The following is an 18,895-nucleotide window of genomic DNA, read 5'->3' as shown; positions in this document are numbered from 1 at the left end:
CTGTTCCCACACATTTAAATCCCAGCAACACCAACATGAGCAGCACACCGTGGGGAGTATGTCGGCCAGGTGGGAGAGGGAGTTTTCTTGGGCTTCCATAACATGGAAATGCATAGGTTGAGAACTGGAAAAGAATCACAAGAGTATCCCTAACAGTTAGCTCTGGCTCTATCCTGACTAGCTCCGGGCCTCAGAAAAATCAGGACTAACTAGCAGCAGGCTGTCGGCAAATAAAAACTAACAGAAATAAAATGGCAGCTCCAGCATTAGTGGCTTCCTTCTGGAACCAAACCCATCATATCTTCCTGGGGTTATGCTCACTGCTGATCATTGCGCCTACGAAAACCGCCAGAACTGTGTCCATTTGTGCAGACCTGGAACCCTAAGAATAACCCTTTTGTGTCATTCCTTTTCTGTTTTGCTTGTGTCCCACCAAGCTAATAGCAGAGGATGCAGATAGCCAGCCCAACGGACAGATTCGTTTTTCTATTGTGAGTGGCGATCGGGACAATGAATTTGCTGTGGATCCTGTCTTGGGACTTGTGAAGGTTAAGAAGAAATTGGACCGGGAACGGGTAAGCTAGTTTAAGCCAGCTCCCCTCCCACCCACTCCCATCCACACCCATACCTTCAGTGGAATCGGGCATTGGCTCAATGAGTAGCAATAGGAAGATTCTCTGCTCTAAATGCTAAGGGTGAAAAGGGAGGGGCTAAAATGCAGCACTGTGTATTGGTGTTAGAACTTTGAAAGAATTTTCTGCCAATAGATGTTGGCAGTTTCTTACGAGTGTTTTAAGGAAAAGCAAATATGTGTCTTCCTGGATGGTTTGAAGTTTGGTCCTTCCTCCAGCAAGGAGGCAGAAAAGCATCTTGAGTACTGGGATCCTGTGATACGGAAGGACCCCCTGAAAGAATCTAGGTCAAAAAGAATGATGCAGAAAATTCCTCTGTCCAAGGTTGACTAAGTTTCTAAACATTATCTTTTTTAGCCAAAAAAGGAGAAATTAAATATGGGAATAAAGGTGCTCTAGCAGTGATGCTAACAAGCAGAACGACCTCACTGGGAGATATAGACCCCTAACTCCCGAAGAATCAAAACTGATAAGATAGATCAGTGTTGACAATGGTCCTGTCTGAACAAAGGCCAAGAGCTGTGATGCTAACCAGGGATGGTTTTGCCCCCAACCCTGGAAACATATGGGTACCCCACCCCCACCACCACACGTTTGGAGCCTGTCAGTTTTCGGTTGTCACAAATTGGCAGGAGGTGATACTGCCTTCTAGTAGGTTGAGACCAAAGATGCCCCTAGACATTGTACAAGCACAGGTCAGCCCTCAATAACAAACAATTACCTGGCCCCAATGGTGCCAAGGTTGAGAAACCCTGGTTTAGAATCTAAGAGGAGAAGGCTGAACTTCAACAAAGCCAAGCAGAGCCTGCAGAAGGAAGTTTGTGCAGAAGGAAGGAGACACTGCACTTCTTCACTGTTAGCTCTCTGTGCTTCGACAGGTGTCCGGATACTCCCTGCTTGTCCAGGCAGCAGACAGTGGCATTCCTGTGATGTCGTCAACTGCCACCGTCAACATTGACATTTCCGATGTGAACGACAACAGCCCGGTCTTCACACCTGCTAACTATACCGCTGTGATTCAGGTGCGTGAGTCGGGCCTGTCGGGCACTTGTCTTGACACACTCAGCTTCCTTTCTCTGCTGTTGCTCAGCACCGTTTATTACTGTTTTTTACCTCATATCAACTCACCCAGGCACAGGGCTGGTATAAAAAGAGTCTGAATTTTCTATTGCAACTGATTCACAAATGTTGAGACGTGCAGTCACCAGTGGGGTTCTTTCAAGGGTCAGGTACGTTCCACACACCGTTTGTCCCCACCCCACCCCCGTGAAGTGAAGGAGCTAAGGATCTGAGGAGTTAAGTAGCTCACCCAAGATCATGCAGCGAAGTGGTAGAGTCAGGATTAGAACTCAGATCTGTCTTTGGCAAAAACTGTTCTCTTTCCATGGAGATTGTGTTTAAGCTATTTTGTACTATCCCGGCCAGGGAGGGAGATTGATACTAACTGGGTCATCAGTCAAAGGGAGACTGGAATTCAGGATAGGGCCGCTACTCACTAAACCCACTCTTCCATAAGCAATGTGTTTAGCACTTCAAATCCACTAGCTCTTTAACGTTAGATGGAGTATCTTCTGGCATTCTACAATCAGAATGACTCTCTTTCCCATCTGTTTTTCTCTTATTCAAAAGATACTTAATTAGCACAGTAGTAGGCCCGGAGCTACCTCCACTTCCCCGTGTTTCTAGAAGCTGGTAACTGACCTCGGAGGTTCAGAAAATCCAGTCCGGGAATACAGTCTGTGTGGAGGACTTAGCAGAGACAAGATTGATATCCGTGTCTTGGGGGGACCACAGATAGTCTAGAGCAGTGGTTCTCAACCTTCTGGCCCTTTAAATACAGTTCCGCATGTTGTGACGCAACCATAAAATTATTTTCATGCTACTTCATAACTGTCATGTTGCTACTGTTATGAATCCTAATGTAAATATCTGATATGCAGGATGATCTTAGGCGACCCCTGTGAAAGGGCCATTCGACTGCCAAAGGGGTCACAACCCACAGGTTGAGAACCGCTGGTCTAGAGAATCAGCTTCTGCTTGATCCAGTTTGGCCTCAGATTCACCCCCCATGGGGCCCAGGGCTTTGTGGGTAGAAGGTAAGATGATAGTGAGCCAGGTCTTGAGGGGCCTGTTTGGAATAACATTCAAGACTTTGAGTCTGGCCATCCATAGCCCGCTCCCCTGCACCACTGAGTTAGGAATCGGGTGAGAGGCGGTCATAAAGCCAGCAGCTTGCTGCCTCATCCCCCACCGCCTTGCCAGAGAAACCGGATCCCTTCACCTGCTGGCCTTCTGGGTTTCCTCTCCTCTCTGATGCTTTTTCCAGCAGCTGTGCATTCCCGTCTCTCTCCTGCTCCCACGGAGCTTCACGCAGGGTCTGCACCTTCCTCCCATCCTCCTCCTCTCAGACTGCTGTTCTCTGAGACTGTCGCCACTGGGCTCTCTCTGCCTCTCCCGCCTCTGGGTGCTCTCCCCTGAACAAAATGGGCTTTGCCTACTCAACATTCAGTTTTATGACACACATCCATCAGCTTGACAGGCTGTTCCACATGCACAACAGGAAGTCGGCAGTGAAAGAACCGAGAACCTCCGCTGTGAGCAGTGACCCTGGCTCATATCTGCAGCGAGGGGCCTGTGTTATATTTCACCCTTCTTTCTCCGATGGGGACCCGGGGGCTCTCTCTCTCCCTCTCTCCCTCTCTCTCTCTCCCTGTCTCTCCTATGGAGGAAATGGCCTTGGTAGACTGAGCAAATAAACGGATAAGTCTTCTGTTTTGTGTGGTGCTGAGTATGCTGTCAGTGTGGAACACGAAATCCACGCTGGGCAGAGGTGGTTCCGCGACTGGTTCCAGACGGCGGCCAAGTCTCGGTCCTGATGACCAAAAACCACTTGAGGCAAAGGGGCAAAGTAAGAGATCTCTGAGGTCCTGCTCTAGTTCTCCTACAAAAAGTGTTTCTCCCTTTTTACAACCCAGAGTAGTTTCCTTATTCCAACACCTGGTTTTTATAAGACTAATTCAGCACATGAAACAAGGGTACCGGCCCCGTGCGTGACTCCCCTCCAAACTGCTGCGTATCATTGTCTTCATCTCTGCGACCCAAGCTCATGTAACCCCAAATCGACATCATCCGAGGCCTGAACTAATGAGACTGACTTCAGCCCTAACCGTGGTAATGCCGAAGTCTAAACAGCGTGGGGCAGGGGGACCAGTGGCCGAGCTGCAGAGGAATTTGACTTGGCCTTTTCAAAGCGAGGCTAGCCTTTGAGCCAAGAAAGGATGACAAAGACCTTTGTGTATCTATTTTGGGGGAAGAGACAGAGAGGTTCCACAAAATAATGCTCTCATAGTAACTCTGGGGCTTCCAAATATTCTGATGAAGTTGAGAAATATTCCACCCCCCCCCCTTCTCATTCCTCAAGAAACATGGCAAAACTTGAATTCTGAGCTGTGGGGTGTGAAGCCCTTTTCCCATCTGGCATAAGCGTTTGTATATTTACTGGGAAGTTGCCAGAAGGTCCTCTCCCCCCTCCCCCCAAGTCCAATGTTGTGACATTGTGTCACCATGTTGGGCCTCAGCATAATCATGTTGTGACATGATTATGTCACATCCAAAAGGTTGATGTTTTCTTGGTCTGAGAGGAGTGTTGATGTGATCACAAAGGCCAGGGAGCACCATGTACTTCCAGAGCTGTGCATGAACTCAGTGCATCCCCAGCCTAGCCAAGGGCAAGGTGGGGCAGTAGCATCTTTGGAACCTCTAGACCTGTTCAAGGTGAAGTCCTGTGTTCTCACTTGCAGCCCCTAGTCCAGCCGTGGGCAAACTACGGCTGAAATGAATAAAACTAAAAAAAAAAAAAGACCGTACCCTTTTATGTAATGATGTTTACTTTGAATTTATATTAGTTCACACAAACACTCCATCCATGCTTTTGTTCCGGCCCTCCGGTCCAGTTTAAGAACCCATTGTGGCCCTCGAGTCAAAAAGTTTGCCCACCCCTGTCCTAGTCTCATCGGGCAGCTGTGGGGAGGCAGCCAAGGACTGAAGCATGACGCTTTCAGACACCAGCGTATTTTCAGAAGATGAGATACTATCCCAGGGAATCCCTTCCTCTAAAGCCCTGTCTCCTAGCACAGCGCTCTCCGCCGGTAATGACAGGGCTTCTTAAAATGTGAGCAGATGTGTAATTTTATCTCCCTTTTCTTATGTACTCTTTTATTCAGGAAAATAAGCCAGTAGGCACCAGCATTTTGCAGCTGGTGGTGACAGACAGAGACTCCTTTCACAACGGGCCTCCCTTCTCCTTCTCTATTTTGTCGGGAAACGAGGAGGAGGAGTTTGTGTTGGACCCACACGGGACACTGCGGTCAGCCGTGGTCTTCCAGCACACGGAGTCTCCGGAATACCTGCTGCGTGTCCAGGTGCGCCTCCCCCTCTGGCCACACCGGGCCCTGCTGCCTCTCCCCCAGGCCTGTTCCTGGGCCCATCGGTTGGTTTTCCTTTGTGGAGCACGTCAACATAATTCATTACCATGCAGGCATGTTCCCCTTTTAATCTCAAATTCAATTTCACACCAATAAAAGCGGCCTGTGTGTGTGAAATTGAACAGGAAGGAAGGGAAGCGTCGTAGTTCAGCAGGGACATGCCTGCAGAGTGTGCCAGGCAGCAGTCCCAGGGCTGAAATCTGCATTCCGAAAACTCCTGGGGTTCTAATTGACCCCCAAAGTCGAGGCTTGCTGCTTTGTACTGAGTAGTGTTTGCCATGCCGCCCCACTCGGGGAAGCTGCCAGTCTTGGTCCTAACGGGATGGAGCCAAATCATGGCCTCTGATTTTGAAGAGACCTCTCTGCTTGATAAGTTTCTCAGTGAGACAGGAGGGGATCAAGTGCTCAGATGGCAGTGGTCTCCCTCCATTCCTGCTCCCTCAAGGTCATTGGCCAGTGCACAATGAAACGGGACAAAGAGGCGAAAAGGGCCGGGCTGGGCATCCTGTGGATAGGAGCAGGAAATGAGAGAGCACCCAAATGTCCCTATGTTTGAATTTTGGCAGAACAAGATTTGAGCCCCGTCAGTGAAACTGGGTGACCATTTTTTAAAAATATGTTGTTATTGATTTTTAGACAGAGAAGAAGGGGTAGGGAATAGAGAGATAGAAACATCCATGAGAGAGAAACATGGACTGGCTGCCTCCTACACGCTCCCTACTGGGGATTGAGCCCACAACCAGGGCATAAGCCCTGAACCAGAAATGAACCAGGGACCACTTGCTTCATGGGTGGACACTCAACCACAGAGCCACACCAGCCGGGCTGAGTGACCATTTTTATACACAATTGGGCAACCTAAAGTCATTATTAATGGTGGCAATCATAACCATAGTAAATTTTTGTATTTGTACAGCATTTAACTGTGTACATCGTTTCTTTTGATAAGTTATCACTTACTGTGCTCCATGAAACCTTCCAAACGAATGACTTTGGGCTCCGAGCATGTGAGTGAACTCTTCAGTTGCTATGCATTCCTCCAACTATATTATGTGGTTTTATATCACAGTATAGATGCTTCAGGGCAAGGAGAAAGTTGTAGTGCCTTCTCGCAGAAGCGAGTATGGTTCTTTGCCTACCTTCTCTGATTATTGGAGAGCAGATTCACATCTCAGGCTTTGAAAATACTATAGAAAGCTTTCTCCTCCCATTCCTCACATTAAACCACCACCCACCAAGTCCTGCATTTTTGCCTTCCCAAGGTCCCTGTGTGCATCAGTTACATTCCCTTTGCCACCACCCACTTTATTCTAGATGGCGCCATGCTCATACTATTGCAGAAGCCGCGTGGGTAATTCCTCCAGGTTTAGCCGCATTCTTTTCAGATCCATCTCTATACCACTTCTAAATTAATCATTCCGCTTTGTCATTCCCCTACCCCAGGGGTCAGCACACTATAGCCCCTAGACCACATCATGCCCTCCACCTGTTTGTATCAATAAAGTTTTATTGGAACGCAGCCTGGCCCCTTTGTTTACATGTGCTGTGTGGCTGCCTCCATGCTGGAATCATAGCTTTGCAGTTGACAGAGATTGTATAACCCTGAAAGCCTAAACTACTGTTTCTTACCTTGCCCTTTACAAAAGAGGTGTGCCAACCCCGGCCCTAAACTAAACCATCTGCGGGTTCCCAGTCCCTGAAAATGTGTGGCCTGCAGGCTCAGTTCTGGCCCAGACTCTTTCAGATTCTGAATTTCAGGGTCTTTAGGAGGACATGACTCTGTAGTCCTCAGGCCACAGCAGCCCACTAGTCTATAACTTTACACCCAGCGGCTTCATGCCTTTCTGTCATCTCTCTGGCCTCAGACATTTGAGTGGGCAACCTCTGGCTTATAAAGTCCAAACTCATCACTGTCTTTTGAGACCCCCCACAGTTTGACTCCAAGTTCGACCTACTTTGCTAAACATATCCTTTCTCCGTGAATTTTCCAGGTCAGCATCTCTGGTTCACAAATTCCATTCCATAAAGCATGTGATGAGGGTAATAAAAGGAACTCTCATATACGAAGCACTTCTGTGGGTCAGGCCATGGCTAAGCACTTGGCAATTACAGTGTCTTTTAATCCTTACAATGCAAGACTCTTGTGATGTAAAAACTACTATTTTACTCATATTAAAGATACAAGAATTGAAGCTCAGAGAGGATAAGTAACTTAAAGCCAGACATGAGCGGCAGGGCCAAGATTTGAACTCAAGTCTGTGGGATGCCCAAGCCTCTGCTTTTAGGCTGCCTTCCCCTTACAAAGACACACCTCCCCAGATTCCATCCGGCCTGCAAGGTCTACTTCAGCCCTGAATCCTCAGACACCTGTCCTGGGGGCCCCGCCTGTGGGAACCTGCCCTTCATTGAAGCCCCACAGCTCTGACTACCTCCATGTTGCCTGTGGCAGGTGCTCAGTGAAGATCTGTTGTCAGGGTGGTTGTTCCATCAGCTGACATAAAGAAAGAAGACAAAAAGGCTCTAGTTAGGCTACCTGTTTTCCCCTTCCATACACCACTCTTTATTCTAAACCTTCATTTTGTGCAAGTCCCACTTAAATAATGCTGTTTCTTAAGTGTGCAAAGGGGTGCCATCTGGTCCAATCAAAAGGAAAGAATACAAAGAGAACAGGAAGTTTTTCTCCGCCCTGGCTGGGTAGCTCAGGTGGTTAGAGCATCATCCCAATATGCCAAGGTTGTGGATTCAATCCCCAGTCAGGGCACATACAAGAATAAACCTGTGAATGCATACATAAGTGGGACAGCAAATCTCTCTCTCCCCCTCTCCTTCTCCCTTCCTTTCTCTCTCTCAAATAAAGCAGTAAAAATAAAAAATGAAAACATCTTTTTCTTCCAAGAGGGAACACCAGTTGATGAGGTTCCCTGATGGCTTCTGTCCAGAAGTAAAAGAAGGCCAGCCTATTGTGGGTATGTTGGGTCTCACAGCACCCTCTAGCCTCCTTCCCTGCTCACCCCATGTATTGTGTTGAAACATGTTAGTGTCCATAACAAAGCGGACACGTGGGAACTAAAGGTGATAAATCGCTCCTCTTAGTAAGTGCCATCTCCAGCGTTTTGCAGACCCGTGGCCGGGGACGGAGAAAGAAGCGAATGTGGTGAAAGGAGCAGAGGTCTTCTGAGTTGTGTTTGTTTTTTAATGACTATAACTTTTTTTCTTCGTTCCTTGCCTTTCTCCCTCCTGGTTGTTTTAGGCGAAAGACTCCGGCAAACCCCAGCAAGTTTCTCACTCCTACGTCCGCGTGCGGGTCATTGAGGAAAGTATCCACAAGCCCACGGCCATCCCCCTGGAGATTTTCATTGTCACCATGGAGGACGACTTTCCGGGTGGAGTCATTGGGAAGATCCACGCCACTGACCAGGATATGTATGACGTGCTCACGTTTGCCCTGAAATCGGAGCAGAAAAGCCTGTTCAAAGTGAATAGTCATGATGGGAAAATCATCGCCCTGGGAGGCCTGGACAGTGGCAAGTACGTCCTGAACGTGTCGGTGAGTGACGGCCGCTTCCAGGTGCCCATCGATGTGATCGTGCACGTGGAGCAGCTGGTGCACGAGATGCTGCAGAACACCGTCACCATCCGCTTCGAGAACGTGTCCCCCGAGGACTTCGTGGGGCTGCACATGCACGGCTTCCGGCGCAGCCTGCGGAACGCGGTCCTCACCCAGAAGCAGGACAGCCTGCACATCATCAGCATCCAGCCCGTGGCGGGCACCAGCCAGCTGGACATGCTGTTTGCTGTGGAGATGCACAGCAGCGAGTTCTACAAGCCGGCCTACCTCATCCAGAAGCTGTCCAATGCCAGGAGGCACCTGGAGAACGTCATGCGCATCTCGGCCATCCTGGAGAAGAACTGCTCGGGGCTGGACTGCCAGGAGCAGCACTGTGAGCAGGGCCTGTCGCTGGATTCCCACGCACTCATGACCTACAGCACGGCTCGCATCAGCTTTGTGTGTCCGCGTTTCTACCGGAACGTGCGCTGCACCTGTAACGGTGAGTGCTGCTTAGAGTCCCTCCCACCTCACCTCCTGAGATTTAATTAGACTAGGCTGCCATTCCTGGTAAGCATGCATTTGTTCACTCGCTCCACAGTACATTTACTGAGCATCTACTATGTGTCTAGCCACCATGAGAGATTCTGGGCTATGGGGGTAACGACAGGCTCTCCTCCCATCGAACATATGGCTTATGAGCAGCCCAGACATACAAACAGGCCAGCTTGAGCACCTGCAGTCAGTATTGTTAGGGGAAGTACAGTCCTTCGGGAGGACCCAATCCGGGGGTAAGGTTTCCTAAAGGGAGTATATCTAGGGGCTGAGGTGAAGGGGGAGTAGGAATTAGGCGTGTGAAAACAGGTAGGGGAAGGAGAGCATTCCAGACGGAGGGTGCCTTGCATGAGGAAGGCTTAAGGGCAAGAGAGGAACCTAAACTGACGGGATTGAAAGAGATTTCCTGTTGCTGGAAGGAGCGGGGAGTGATGACGACTGCAATTTGTGAGCAAGCCCTGGGGACCACACAGGGCTAGCCAGGATGAAGATTTTAGAAATGATCCCAGGGCAGTGGGAACTGTTGGCTGATTTGAAGTGAGGAAGTGACAGGATCAGCTCTGTCTTTCACAAAGAGCGTGCTGGCTGCAGAGGGGATGGATTAGGCTGGGCCAGGCCAGAGGCAGGGAAACAAGTTAGGGAGCCATTGCAGAGGGCACGTCAGCTAGATTTGCTTCAGTGAAAAACAGAGGCCAGATGGCCGGGAGCACAGTCAAGGGATGGATTCAGCCCTCGGGGCAGCAGAGATGGACTGCTTCGTGTTCGTTGATGTAACTAGAATCACTGAACCTTGACCTTTCCTGGTCAGAGGCTCTAACTGCACAGGGTCACATGCCCACGGCGGTCAGGAAGAAGCATTGCTCCCTCCCTCTTTTCCTCTCTCTGACATGTGGAGCCATAAATTCACTGCCCTCTTCTAGGAAAATTGCACCCAGTCCTTCTAGCCAGTGTGAACTTGGCCCAAAGGGACCGTGGCCAGAAGAAAGGCCATTTGTGAAACATCCCCTTAGGTAATAGGGGACAGGCAGGGCCTTGGCCTCTTCCTGTGTAGAAAGTTTTTGGTTGCAGTTTAGAAAATAAGTTCATCAGAGGAAGACTGCCAAGATCATAGCTCCCTCTGAGAGACAATTCCACAGCCTCCCAGCAGCCTAGACGAGTTCCAGCCTCTTACTCTTCGGTACCCAGTGAATTCTGTTTCTGTTTTCATGGGATAGATACAGTGATGTCTGACCTGTTGAATATGCAAATTCGTTCCAGAAGAACTCAAAGCATGCATGCTAGGTGCAGTGTCTTTCTGGCAGATGCCACCAACATGCAGGATTTATGAATGCCAGCTGTCCAGGTCTCACCTAGGTTCCTCTGTAGGCAAACGGATTGATGCCCCAGAGCTCTGCCAGGTCCTTGGTGAGACAATTCACAGCAGAGTTCCAAAGGCATTCACCACAGGATAGGGCAGACCCTTCGGGAGAAACTAAACCAGCTAATTAAGCCTTGTACTCTGAGAACTGGTTTCATTCAGCAAAAATCGGCGGAGGCAGCAGAGTCCCACACACTGAAAATTCAGAGTAAAAAAAGGCACAGTCCCTGCACTCAGGAGCTGGCTGTTGTGAAGTCAACTTGCAAGTACCTGTTTGCAATGAAAATGTTGCAGTAAAACTTCTGCTAGGGAGTAGAAAGGACAGATTCCCTGTTGTGGCCACAGGAAAGCTTTCTGTGACATTTGTACATGAGGGATCACTTAGGTACTGGCCCTTGAGGGAGGGGTATGAGTTCATCAAGAAGAGACAGGGCAGACTTGGCAGAACTTCTTTAAAGGAGGGATTTAGTGGGTTGACTTTTATTGGGAGGGGCTTGCTCTGCATTTTGCATGAGACACTAATGTTTTCAATGCAGTAATTTTTGGGGTGGTGTCCTTGCCCAGGACTCCTGTTCTCTGGTCCTCATTAACCTTTCTACTCCCCATAAATGCAAAATGTTGGAATGTTTTGTGATTCAGCCCACAGACATCCCCCAAGCAGCCTTGGTTGGAAAGCAAACATTTCCTTAATGGGAGCTCTGTGCAGATTCAGGTCCCCCCAGAGCCTCTTCTCACCTTCAAGTCATTCTTATAATCCTATATAATAAAAGGCTAATATGCAAATCAACCGAACAGCAGAACGACTGGTCTGTATGACATGCACTGACCACCAGGGAGCAGGTGCTCAATGCAGGAGCTGCCTCCTGGTGGTCAGTGCACTCATACGGGGGTGTGCCGCTCAGCCAGATGCCAGGCTCATGGCTGGAAAGCACAGTGCCAGGAGCCTCTCCTGCCTCCGCAGCAGCACTAAGGTTGTCCGACTGCCGGCTTAGGCCTGCTCCCTGTGGGAAGCAGGCCTAAGCCATCAGTCGGACATCCCCTGAGGGCTCCTGGACTGTGAGAGGGTGCAGGCGGGCTGAGGGATACCTCCCCCCACCCCCCGCCCCCAGTGCATGGATTTTTAATAAAATACTGGATTTTAATGCTAAAAGGACCCTAAAAGGTCATCTTGTCTCAGCAGGTGATATATGATTAGTTCTGCTTTGTAAATATTATGCCTCTGTGCCTTACCTAGGCCCATACAGCTGGTGCAAGGGGCATGCTGATTCAGTGAAGGTTCATTTGGGGCCCCTATTTTATTATCTGCATCTTAATAACAGGGACTCTTCCATTTTTTATTAATATATTTTATTGATTTTTTACAGAGAGGAAGGGAGAGGGATAGAGAGTTAGAAACATCGATGAGAGAGAAGTATCAATCATCTGCCTCCTGCACACCCCCCACTGGGGATGTGCCCGCAACCAAGGTACATGCCCTTGACTGGAATCGAACCCGGGACCCTTCAGTCCGCAGGCTGACGCTCTATCCACTGAGCCAAACCAGTCAGGGCTCTTCCATTTTTTTATGTGAGTCATAACCCCAGTGCTGTGTGTTCTGTAGGAATACTCAGATAACCCCATTTTTCCCAGCAGACTAATGCCCAGACTCGCCATACCACCTTAGGATGGCAGTAGGTTTCTCAGCCTGCAGTATGCACAGGGCTTACAAGAAATGCTCATGGCTGAGCCCCACACTCAGATATATCAGGAGGTTCTGGGTGGAGCCTAAGATCTATATATGTAGCCTGGGTGATTCTAATGCTAGTCGTCAGAAAATCAAACTTTGCGAGATCTCACAGCAAGATAAAGCAGAAAGAATTTCCTCCAGGTTCAGGGGGCAAGCTTTTAGTTATAATAGTAATAGCTCTCTTACTTCTTATAAAGCATCCTCTGAAATCAAATACAGTGAAGAACTATTAAGGAAAACATTATGCATTTTAGGCATCTCATTTATTGGAAAGGAGACGTAATTAAATTCCATAAATGCCCCTGCAACAGACACACACACACACTAGTATTGGCTTGCTTACCCTGGAAAATTGGCAGATTCACTCAATGGACTTTCTAACCACGTGGTGGAATAATCAGGATGATGAGGGCTATAAAGTAATATTTATACAGATTTGGCCTCAATATTTATCCCTCTCCTAACTTCTTTTTCTCATGCAAATGTTTTGTGTCTAATTAACATCATTAGCACCTTGAACCAAAATGCCAAGTTCCTTTGAAAAATGAGAGCAAACTTGAATTTTAGTGCCAGATAGGTTCATTGAATTCCAGCCCCCATTCAGCATCATGTTTGAACGGAAGTTCAAGAGATAGAAAGTTCTGATGTCATGAGATCGCCCCTGGTAAACTTCAGAAGTCCAATGAACATTGGCACTTCACTGAGAAAACCTGACACCAACTTAAGTGACGAGGGCATTGATAGATGCCCTTGAGCCCCCTCAGGGAAAGCAGGCAGACAGAGCATCAGGGGCAGTCTATGGAGCTGGGCTGATTGTCTATTTTGGAAAGTTTTCACTGATTTTTCAAAGGTCTGATATAGAAATATATCTAAAAGGAGACATTCCTTAGCTATGTCTCTGCAAATCCCTCATCCCCAGCACCTGAGTCCCAAAATGTCAGGAGAGGTTTGGAGGTGTCCAGCTTCTCAATGTCTGGGTATTCCCTCATATATTCAGCTCACACACAACTGCCCCAGAAAAGTTGTCTTTAATGAAACTTCACTTAGCCCTTAGCAAAATCTCCTGGAAAATATGGCTGAGCCAAGAAAACACCCTCACACGTGATTCTGTGCTTCTGGGAGAACCGCAAGGGACCATTTCAAAGCCAAGAGACCTTGGGAGAAGGTGTTTTAAAATGTCACGTCGTCCAGGTATTAAGATGGAAGGTAAATGACTTCTGTGGCATTTGCCAAGACACGACAGCCTGGCAGAGCACATGCATTCAAGGTGTTTACCATTTAGTTACTGGATTCTCAGTATATTGTTTACCATTAGTTATTGGATTCTCCGTGTAATGAGGCAGAAACATGCATTGAGAGGTTGAATCAGCTCGAAGTGGCAGCGATAATAATCACAGCTAGATACTGATGTGCTAGCTGAAGGCATTGACTTCATGGCGGGGGGCCGGGGGTGGGGGATGGCTGTGGGAATGCTGGGGAGATGAAGAGAGGAGAGTCATTAACTATGGTAGCGAGAACCTTCTAAAACCTCAAGAGGATTACCTTTCTCCTCCCTGCGGTTTCCAAAGCTCTGAAGCTGCTGTTGGAGTGAGTTGCATGTTGTTAACTCTGTGGAGAGTGACCTAAATTTCTGTCTGCACCAAACTTCAGAAGGTGGAAAACCTTCTTTGGGAGAATGGCTACACTGTGTGCACGTTTCTCCTCAGAGGGAGACCAGGAAAAGCACACCTCCAAGGCAGTGAAGGGGCTCCCACAATGCACGTGGCCTGTGACACTGATTCATAAAAAGCTCCAGGCCTTATTATTTTGTGTCTCCCATGTACCTGGTATTTCACTTTACCCGTCAATTTGCAAATGCTGAATTGGACCCAGAAAGGACAGTAAGGAAAAGATTGCACTTGAGTTCAGGTCTCTGCCATGTTGCTGAGGCAAGATCGTGTCCCCAGTTTGGGGACCTTGTAATTTGTTTCTACTATAAGTGTTTGTTTTTCTTTGCAAGTTGCTTTCATATGCATTAGCCCATTTAATTGTTAAAACTCTATGAAGAATCATTATCCTCATTTTTCTGAGAAACAATTGAGACCCAGAGACATCACGGGACTTGTTCAGAGCCATGCACTCAATAAATTGAACAACTGAGTCAGGGCCAAAATCCAGGTCTGCTGCTTGTCAGCGCAGTACCGCTGTCGATTACACTACCCCGCCTTCCAGAGGGGCCCTGGGACGGGAACAGAGCTTCTCTGCCTGCTTTATGTTCTGGCAGTTGCTAAAAATGTCTGCTCCTCCTGTCCTGCTCTGACGTACAGCAAACGGCGTCAGCTGGTTTGATAAAGTGGGACCCTTCTCCCTTCATGCTCATTCTGGCACCAAATGGATGGGTGCCTGGAGATGCCAAGCATGGAGGTCTAGAGCTCCCACCCCCCAGGCTGTCCCGGATCACAGCACAAGTTTATTAAACCTGGATTATTTAATGATAGTTAATAAGATAACTTCCTCCCAGAAGCCAACAGGAGCTGACACTGTTGTCTCTTCACTGGTCCTGGAAAGCTGATCAGGCACTTTCTACCGCCAGAGAGAGGGTCTGTGAGGCTCTTTACGACGGTAGGTAAAGGGGATGACATAAACATGGCTCTAAGAACAAGTTAACCGCTCAGCGTCATTAAAAGTATACTGGCTTTTATGTTGCTAGAGACTTTAAGCCTTTGCTCAAAAAAGATGCTCATTAAACCCAGGAATCTGTCCCCAGGACCCAGACTTGAGCACATCTGAGGTTGAGGAACACAAGACATTGTTCAGGGTAGACATTCAAAGATCAGGTCTCTCTGACAATATATATTTCTTATCATGGTCCATAGAGAGAGAACTACAACACTGCATATGGGAACTATTTAGTTCTGGGAAACCTGTTTTTCAGTAACTAGAAGTATTTATCTACTCAGAATAGGTTGCATATTTAAAATTGATTTGAGAGAGAGGGAGAGAGAGAGAGACATTGATTCGTTGTTCCTCTCATTAATGCATTCATTAGTTGATTCTTGTATGTGCCCTGACTGGAACTGAACCTGAAACCTTGGCATATCCAGATGACACTCTAACCAACTGAGTTAGCTGCCCAGCCAGGGCCGAGACTGTATTTTATGCACATGCTCACATCTGCCCCCAGCTAAGAAGCCGTTGTATTTACACGGACCGCCAGATGCTAACCTGCCTTCATACTTCCTTGAACCACAAGAGAGTGGACAGTGAGCAGAGCGAACAGACAGCTGCAGCTGGAGCCCCGCTGTTTATGGCTCCTCCCAGCTCAGCCAGGACTGGGGACGAGGCCCTGGAGGAATTTTAAGCATCAGGAGTCGAGTAAGATTGCTTGCCAAGAACAGTCCCCCTTACCTTAAAAAACCTATTGGAAAAAGAAAAAGAAAGAAAAATAACCTATCAGAGTCAATTGCTAGAATAAATAGAAGTGTACATCATTATATACCTAATATATCATTAATTTTAGAATACATGTATTATATTTGTATTAATATATTTTTACAGATCCTCCACCTACAATTTTCATAATGCGGACTGTCTCTAACATATTCATTAATTTACTGGATTTAATTATATGGGTTCTACGGTTATGACATAGGGAAAAAGGAAGAAAAAAAGCTGTGAATTCGAACTTCAGTTGTGGGTCTAAATGGCCTTGTGCTTTAACCAGCATAAGAGATATAAGTGAGCTGGGCCGGCGAGCTCAGCGGTTGAGCATCGACCTATGAACCAGGAGGTTGAGGTTCAATTCCCAGTCGGGGCACATGCCCGAGTTTCAGGCTCGATCCCCAGTGTGGGCGTGCAGGAGACAGCCAATCAATGATTCTCTCTCATCACTAATGTTTCTGTCTCTCTCTCCCTCTCCCTTTCTCTCTAGAACAGTGGTTCTCACCCTTGGCTGCACATTAGAATCACCTGGGAATCTTTTTAAAATCCTGATTTCTGGGCCTCATCTTCCGGAAATTCTGTTTCTTTGTTATGGGGTGGGGCCACAACATTAGTAACAAGGAAACAGAATTTCCGGAGGATGTGGCCCAGAAATCAGGATTTTAAAAAGATTCCCAGGTGATTCTAATGTGCAGCCCAGGTTGAGAACCACTGCTCTAGAATCAACAAAAATATATATTTTTTTTCAAAATAGAGAGATGAGTGATAAAATGAAAGGCCCTGTACTAATTCCCAGGGCAGGACTGACAGTCAAAGAAAAAGTCAAAACATGTGAATAAAAGAGAGAACTACTCAAATGCTATATTTATTCTGAAATACAGTGTTTAGTTTTTATTATATGCACTTATATCTCTTTTTTTAATATATTTCTTTATTGATTTTAGAGAGAAAGAAAGTGAGAGAGAGATAGAAACATCAACGATGAGAGAGAATCATTGATCAACTGCCTCCTGCATTCCCCCCACTGGGGATTGAGCCCGCAACCCGGGGATATACCCTTGGCCAGAATTGAACCCGGGACCCTTCAGTCTCCAGGCCGACGCTCCATCCACTGAACCAAACCAGCCAGGGCAAATTCTTTTTTTTTTAAGTTAACATAATTCTTATAGGAGAAATCCAGCAGTCAGACATCCCTCTCGCAGTCCGGGACCCTTCATTCCTTACTGCCAGCCTGCAGTGGAGGCGGGAGAGGCTCCTGCCACCACCACTGCACTCGCCAGCCATGAGCCCAGCTTCTGGCTGAGCAGTGCTCCCCCTGTGGGAGCACACTGACCACCAGGGGGCAGCTCCTGCATGAGCGTCTGCCCCCTGGTGGTCAGTGTGCATCATAGTGAATAGTCGTTCTGCTGTTTGGTCGATATGCATATTAGGCTTTTATTATATCGGATACTCACCCGTCAACATCTAGGAGCAGCATGGAAGTGTGCAGGGCATCAGAAACTGAAAGGAAGCCACTCATGGAGACAGCAAAGGGTCAGCTGGTAGGGTTGTGAACTTTTCATGAGTAAACTTAAACACATGAGTGCAGTTAAGGACTAACTATGGTTAGTTCATTCCCACGAAACACAGTTCCTTGTTACTCAAAGGATCTCATCCTTCAAGCCCGAGTGTAAAATGCTCCCTTTCTATAGGAGACTGACATTCTCCCAGGAATCACACTTTTCCTTCTCTGGTACTTCCGTTGCACTCACATATCTCTATGAAAGCAGTTTCCTGGTTGTGTTGTAATCATGTGTTTGTGGGTTGTTACGTAGGAGAGGAAGAGACACAATCATTTCCTTTCATCTTTACATGTCCGGGCCTATCACCTCATTAGCTCTGAAAAATTATTTGTTGAATGAATGCACCAAACGTTATGTAAAAACTGGTTATCAAAAGCCTCTTGAGACAGATCATAAGGTGGTTGAACAGCTTTTTGCAAATTCCATAAATATTGATATATATGTGGCAGGAATAAAGATGTTTTTTGAATGAAAATAGGAAGATGTACTTTATGTCTTCTTAGAACCATTTGTAGGGATCATTCTAAATTTTCAGTTAGAAATCCCTTCATCATCTAACACTATGTAAGCTGGACCATTGCCAAGGAGTATCGTTTTGATACGAAGCTGAGCTCTAAACCAGTGGAAAATAGGATTTATGAATTCTAAGTTTGCTGGCGCTACTTATATTGCTCCTCTCATGGATTACAGTGTTTAAAATGTTTATAAGTAGTTAGCATTACATTTTTGCTTTCACCGCCCGAGCCAATTTGCTCAGTGGATAGAATAACCGCCTGCAGACTGAAGGATCCCGGGTTCAGTTCTGGTCAAGGACAAAGACCTGGGTTGCAGGCTAGGTCTTCAGCCCTGGTCAGGGTGTGTGCGGGAGGCAACCAATCAATGTGTTTGTCTCACATCGTTGTTTCACTCTCTCTGTCTATCCCCCTCCCTTGGACTCTCTAAAAATCAAAGGGAAAATATCTGGGGGTGAAGATTTTTAAAAAACAAAAAACTTTTTGCTTTCTTCCAGACAAAGAAATGACTGTATAATGGAATAATATGCTTAACGAGGAGGAAAGAGTTTGGATGGAGAGGAGTGTGATAAAGGCCCAGATCCTGCTGATTGCCCAGCCTGTTCTAGGTTCGCAGAGGCGCTCCTTTCGGCCTCTGCTAACCTAGTTGTGGCTTATTTTGAATGTCTCCTTTTTTATAATCCCGTTACCACTTAAACTCTCCTGAGCTGGAAAGTGGCCTAATTGCATGTGAAGTAGCCAAGGCCTTTGAAAAGAGCGCTTCCTTCAGTGGACCCGTGTTTGCCATCGCTGCAGTTCTGAAACGACTCACCTGGGCCCTGAATTCTGCCTCAATCACTTAATCTACTTTCCAGGATTTCCTCCGTGAGGGATTAACCTTTCATCTCACTGAGCTGTGAACATCAAACAAGTAGGAAGGAAGCCTTCCTTTGCCAGAGAGAATTCTGCTAGCTTTGAGAGCCAGTAGGGCACGTTTACAGCTAATCAATACAATAGCATGCAGCAGGAGGGATTAGGAAATAACATTAGTTGTGCTTTTACAATTTAGCATTAGTCATGTAGTCATACTTTTCTTTAGAAAAGTCTATGTCTACCCCTAG

The 18,895-nt window shown here is 47.2% G+C and overlaps 1 protein-coding gene across 2 annotated transcripts in view; it reads left to right on the top strand.

The window, feature by feature from the left end:
* FAT3 (FAT atypical cadherin 3) overlaps positions 1-18,895 on the top strand; it is a 520,751-nt gene that overhangs the window by 465,502 nt on the left and 36,354 nt on the right. For both annotated transcript variants that reach the window (XM_036324714.1, XM_036324713.1), the window contains exons 15-18: positions 438-575; positions 1,511-1,654; positions 4,856-5,053; positions 8,367-9,165. In XM_036324714.1, the coding sequence (XP_036180607.1) occupies positions 438-575; positions 1,511-1,654; positions 4,856-5,053; positions 8,367-9,165 (1,279 nt within the window). The remainder of the gene's footprint in view (positions 1-437; positions 576-1,510; positions 1,655-4,855; positions 5,054-8,366; positions 9,166-18,895) is intronic.

The sequence above is a fragment of the Myotis myotis genome, unplaced genomic scaffold (assembly GCF_014108235.1).
Source record: "Myotis myotis isolate mMyoMyo1 unplaced genomic scaffold, mMyoMyo1.p scaffold_m19_p_10, whole genome shotgun sequence".
In the NCBI taxonomy this organism is placed as follows: domain Eukaryota; kingdom Metazoa; phylum Chordata; class Mammalia; order Chiroptera; family Vespertilionidae; genus Myotis; species Myotis myotis.
The sequence above is the reverse complement of the archived record's forward strand: the minus strand, read 5'-3'. Positions and strand labels throughout refer to the sequence as shown.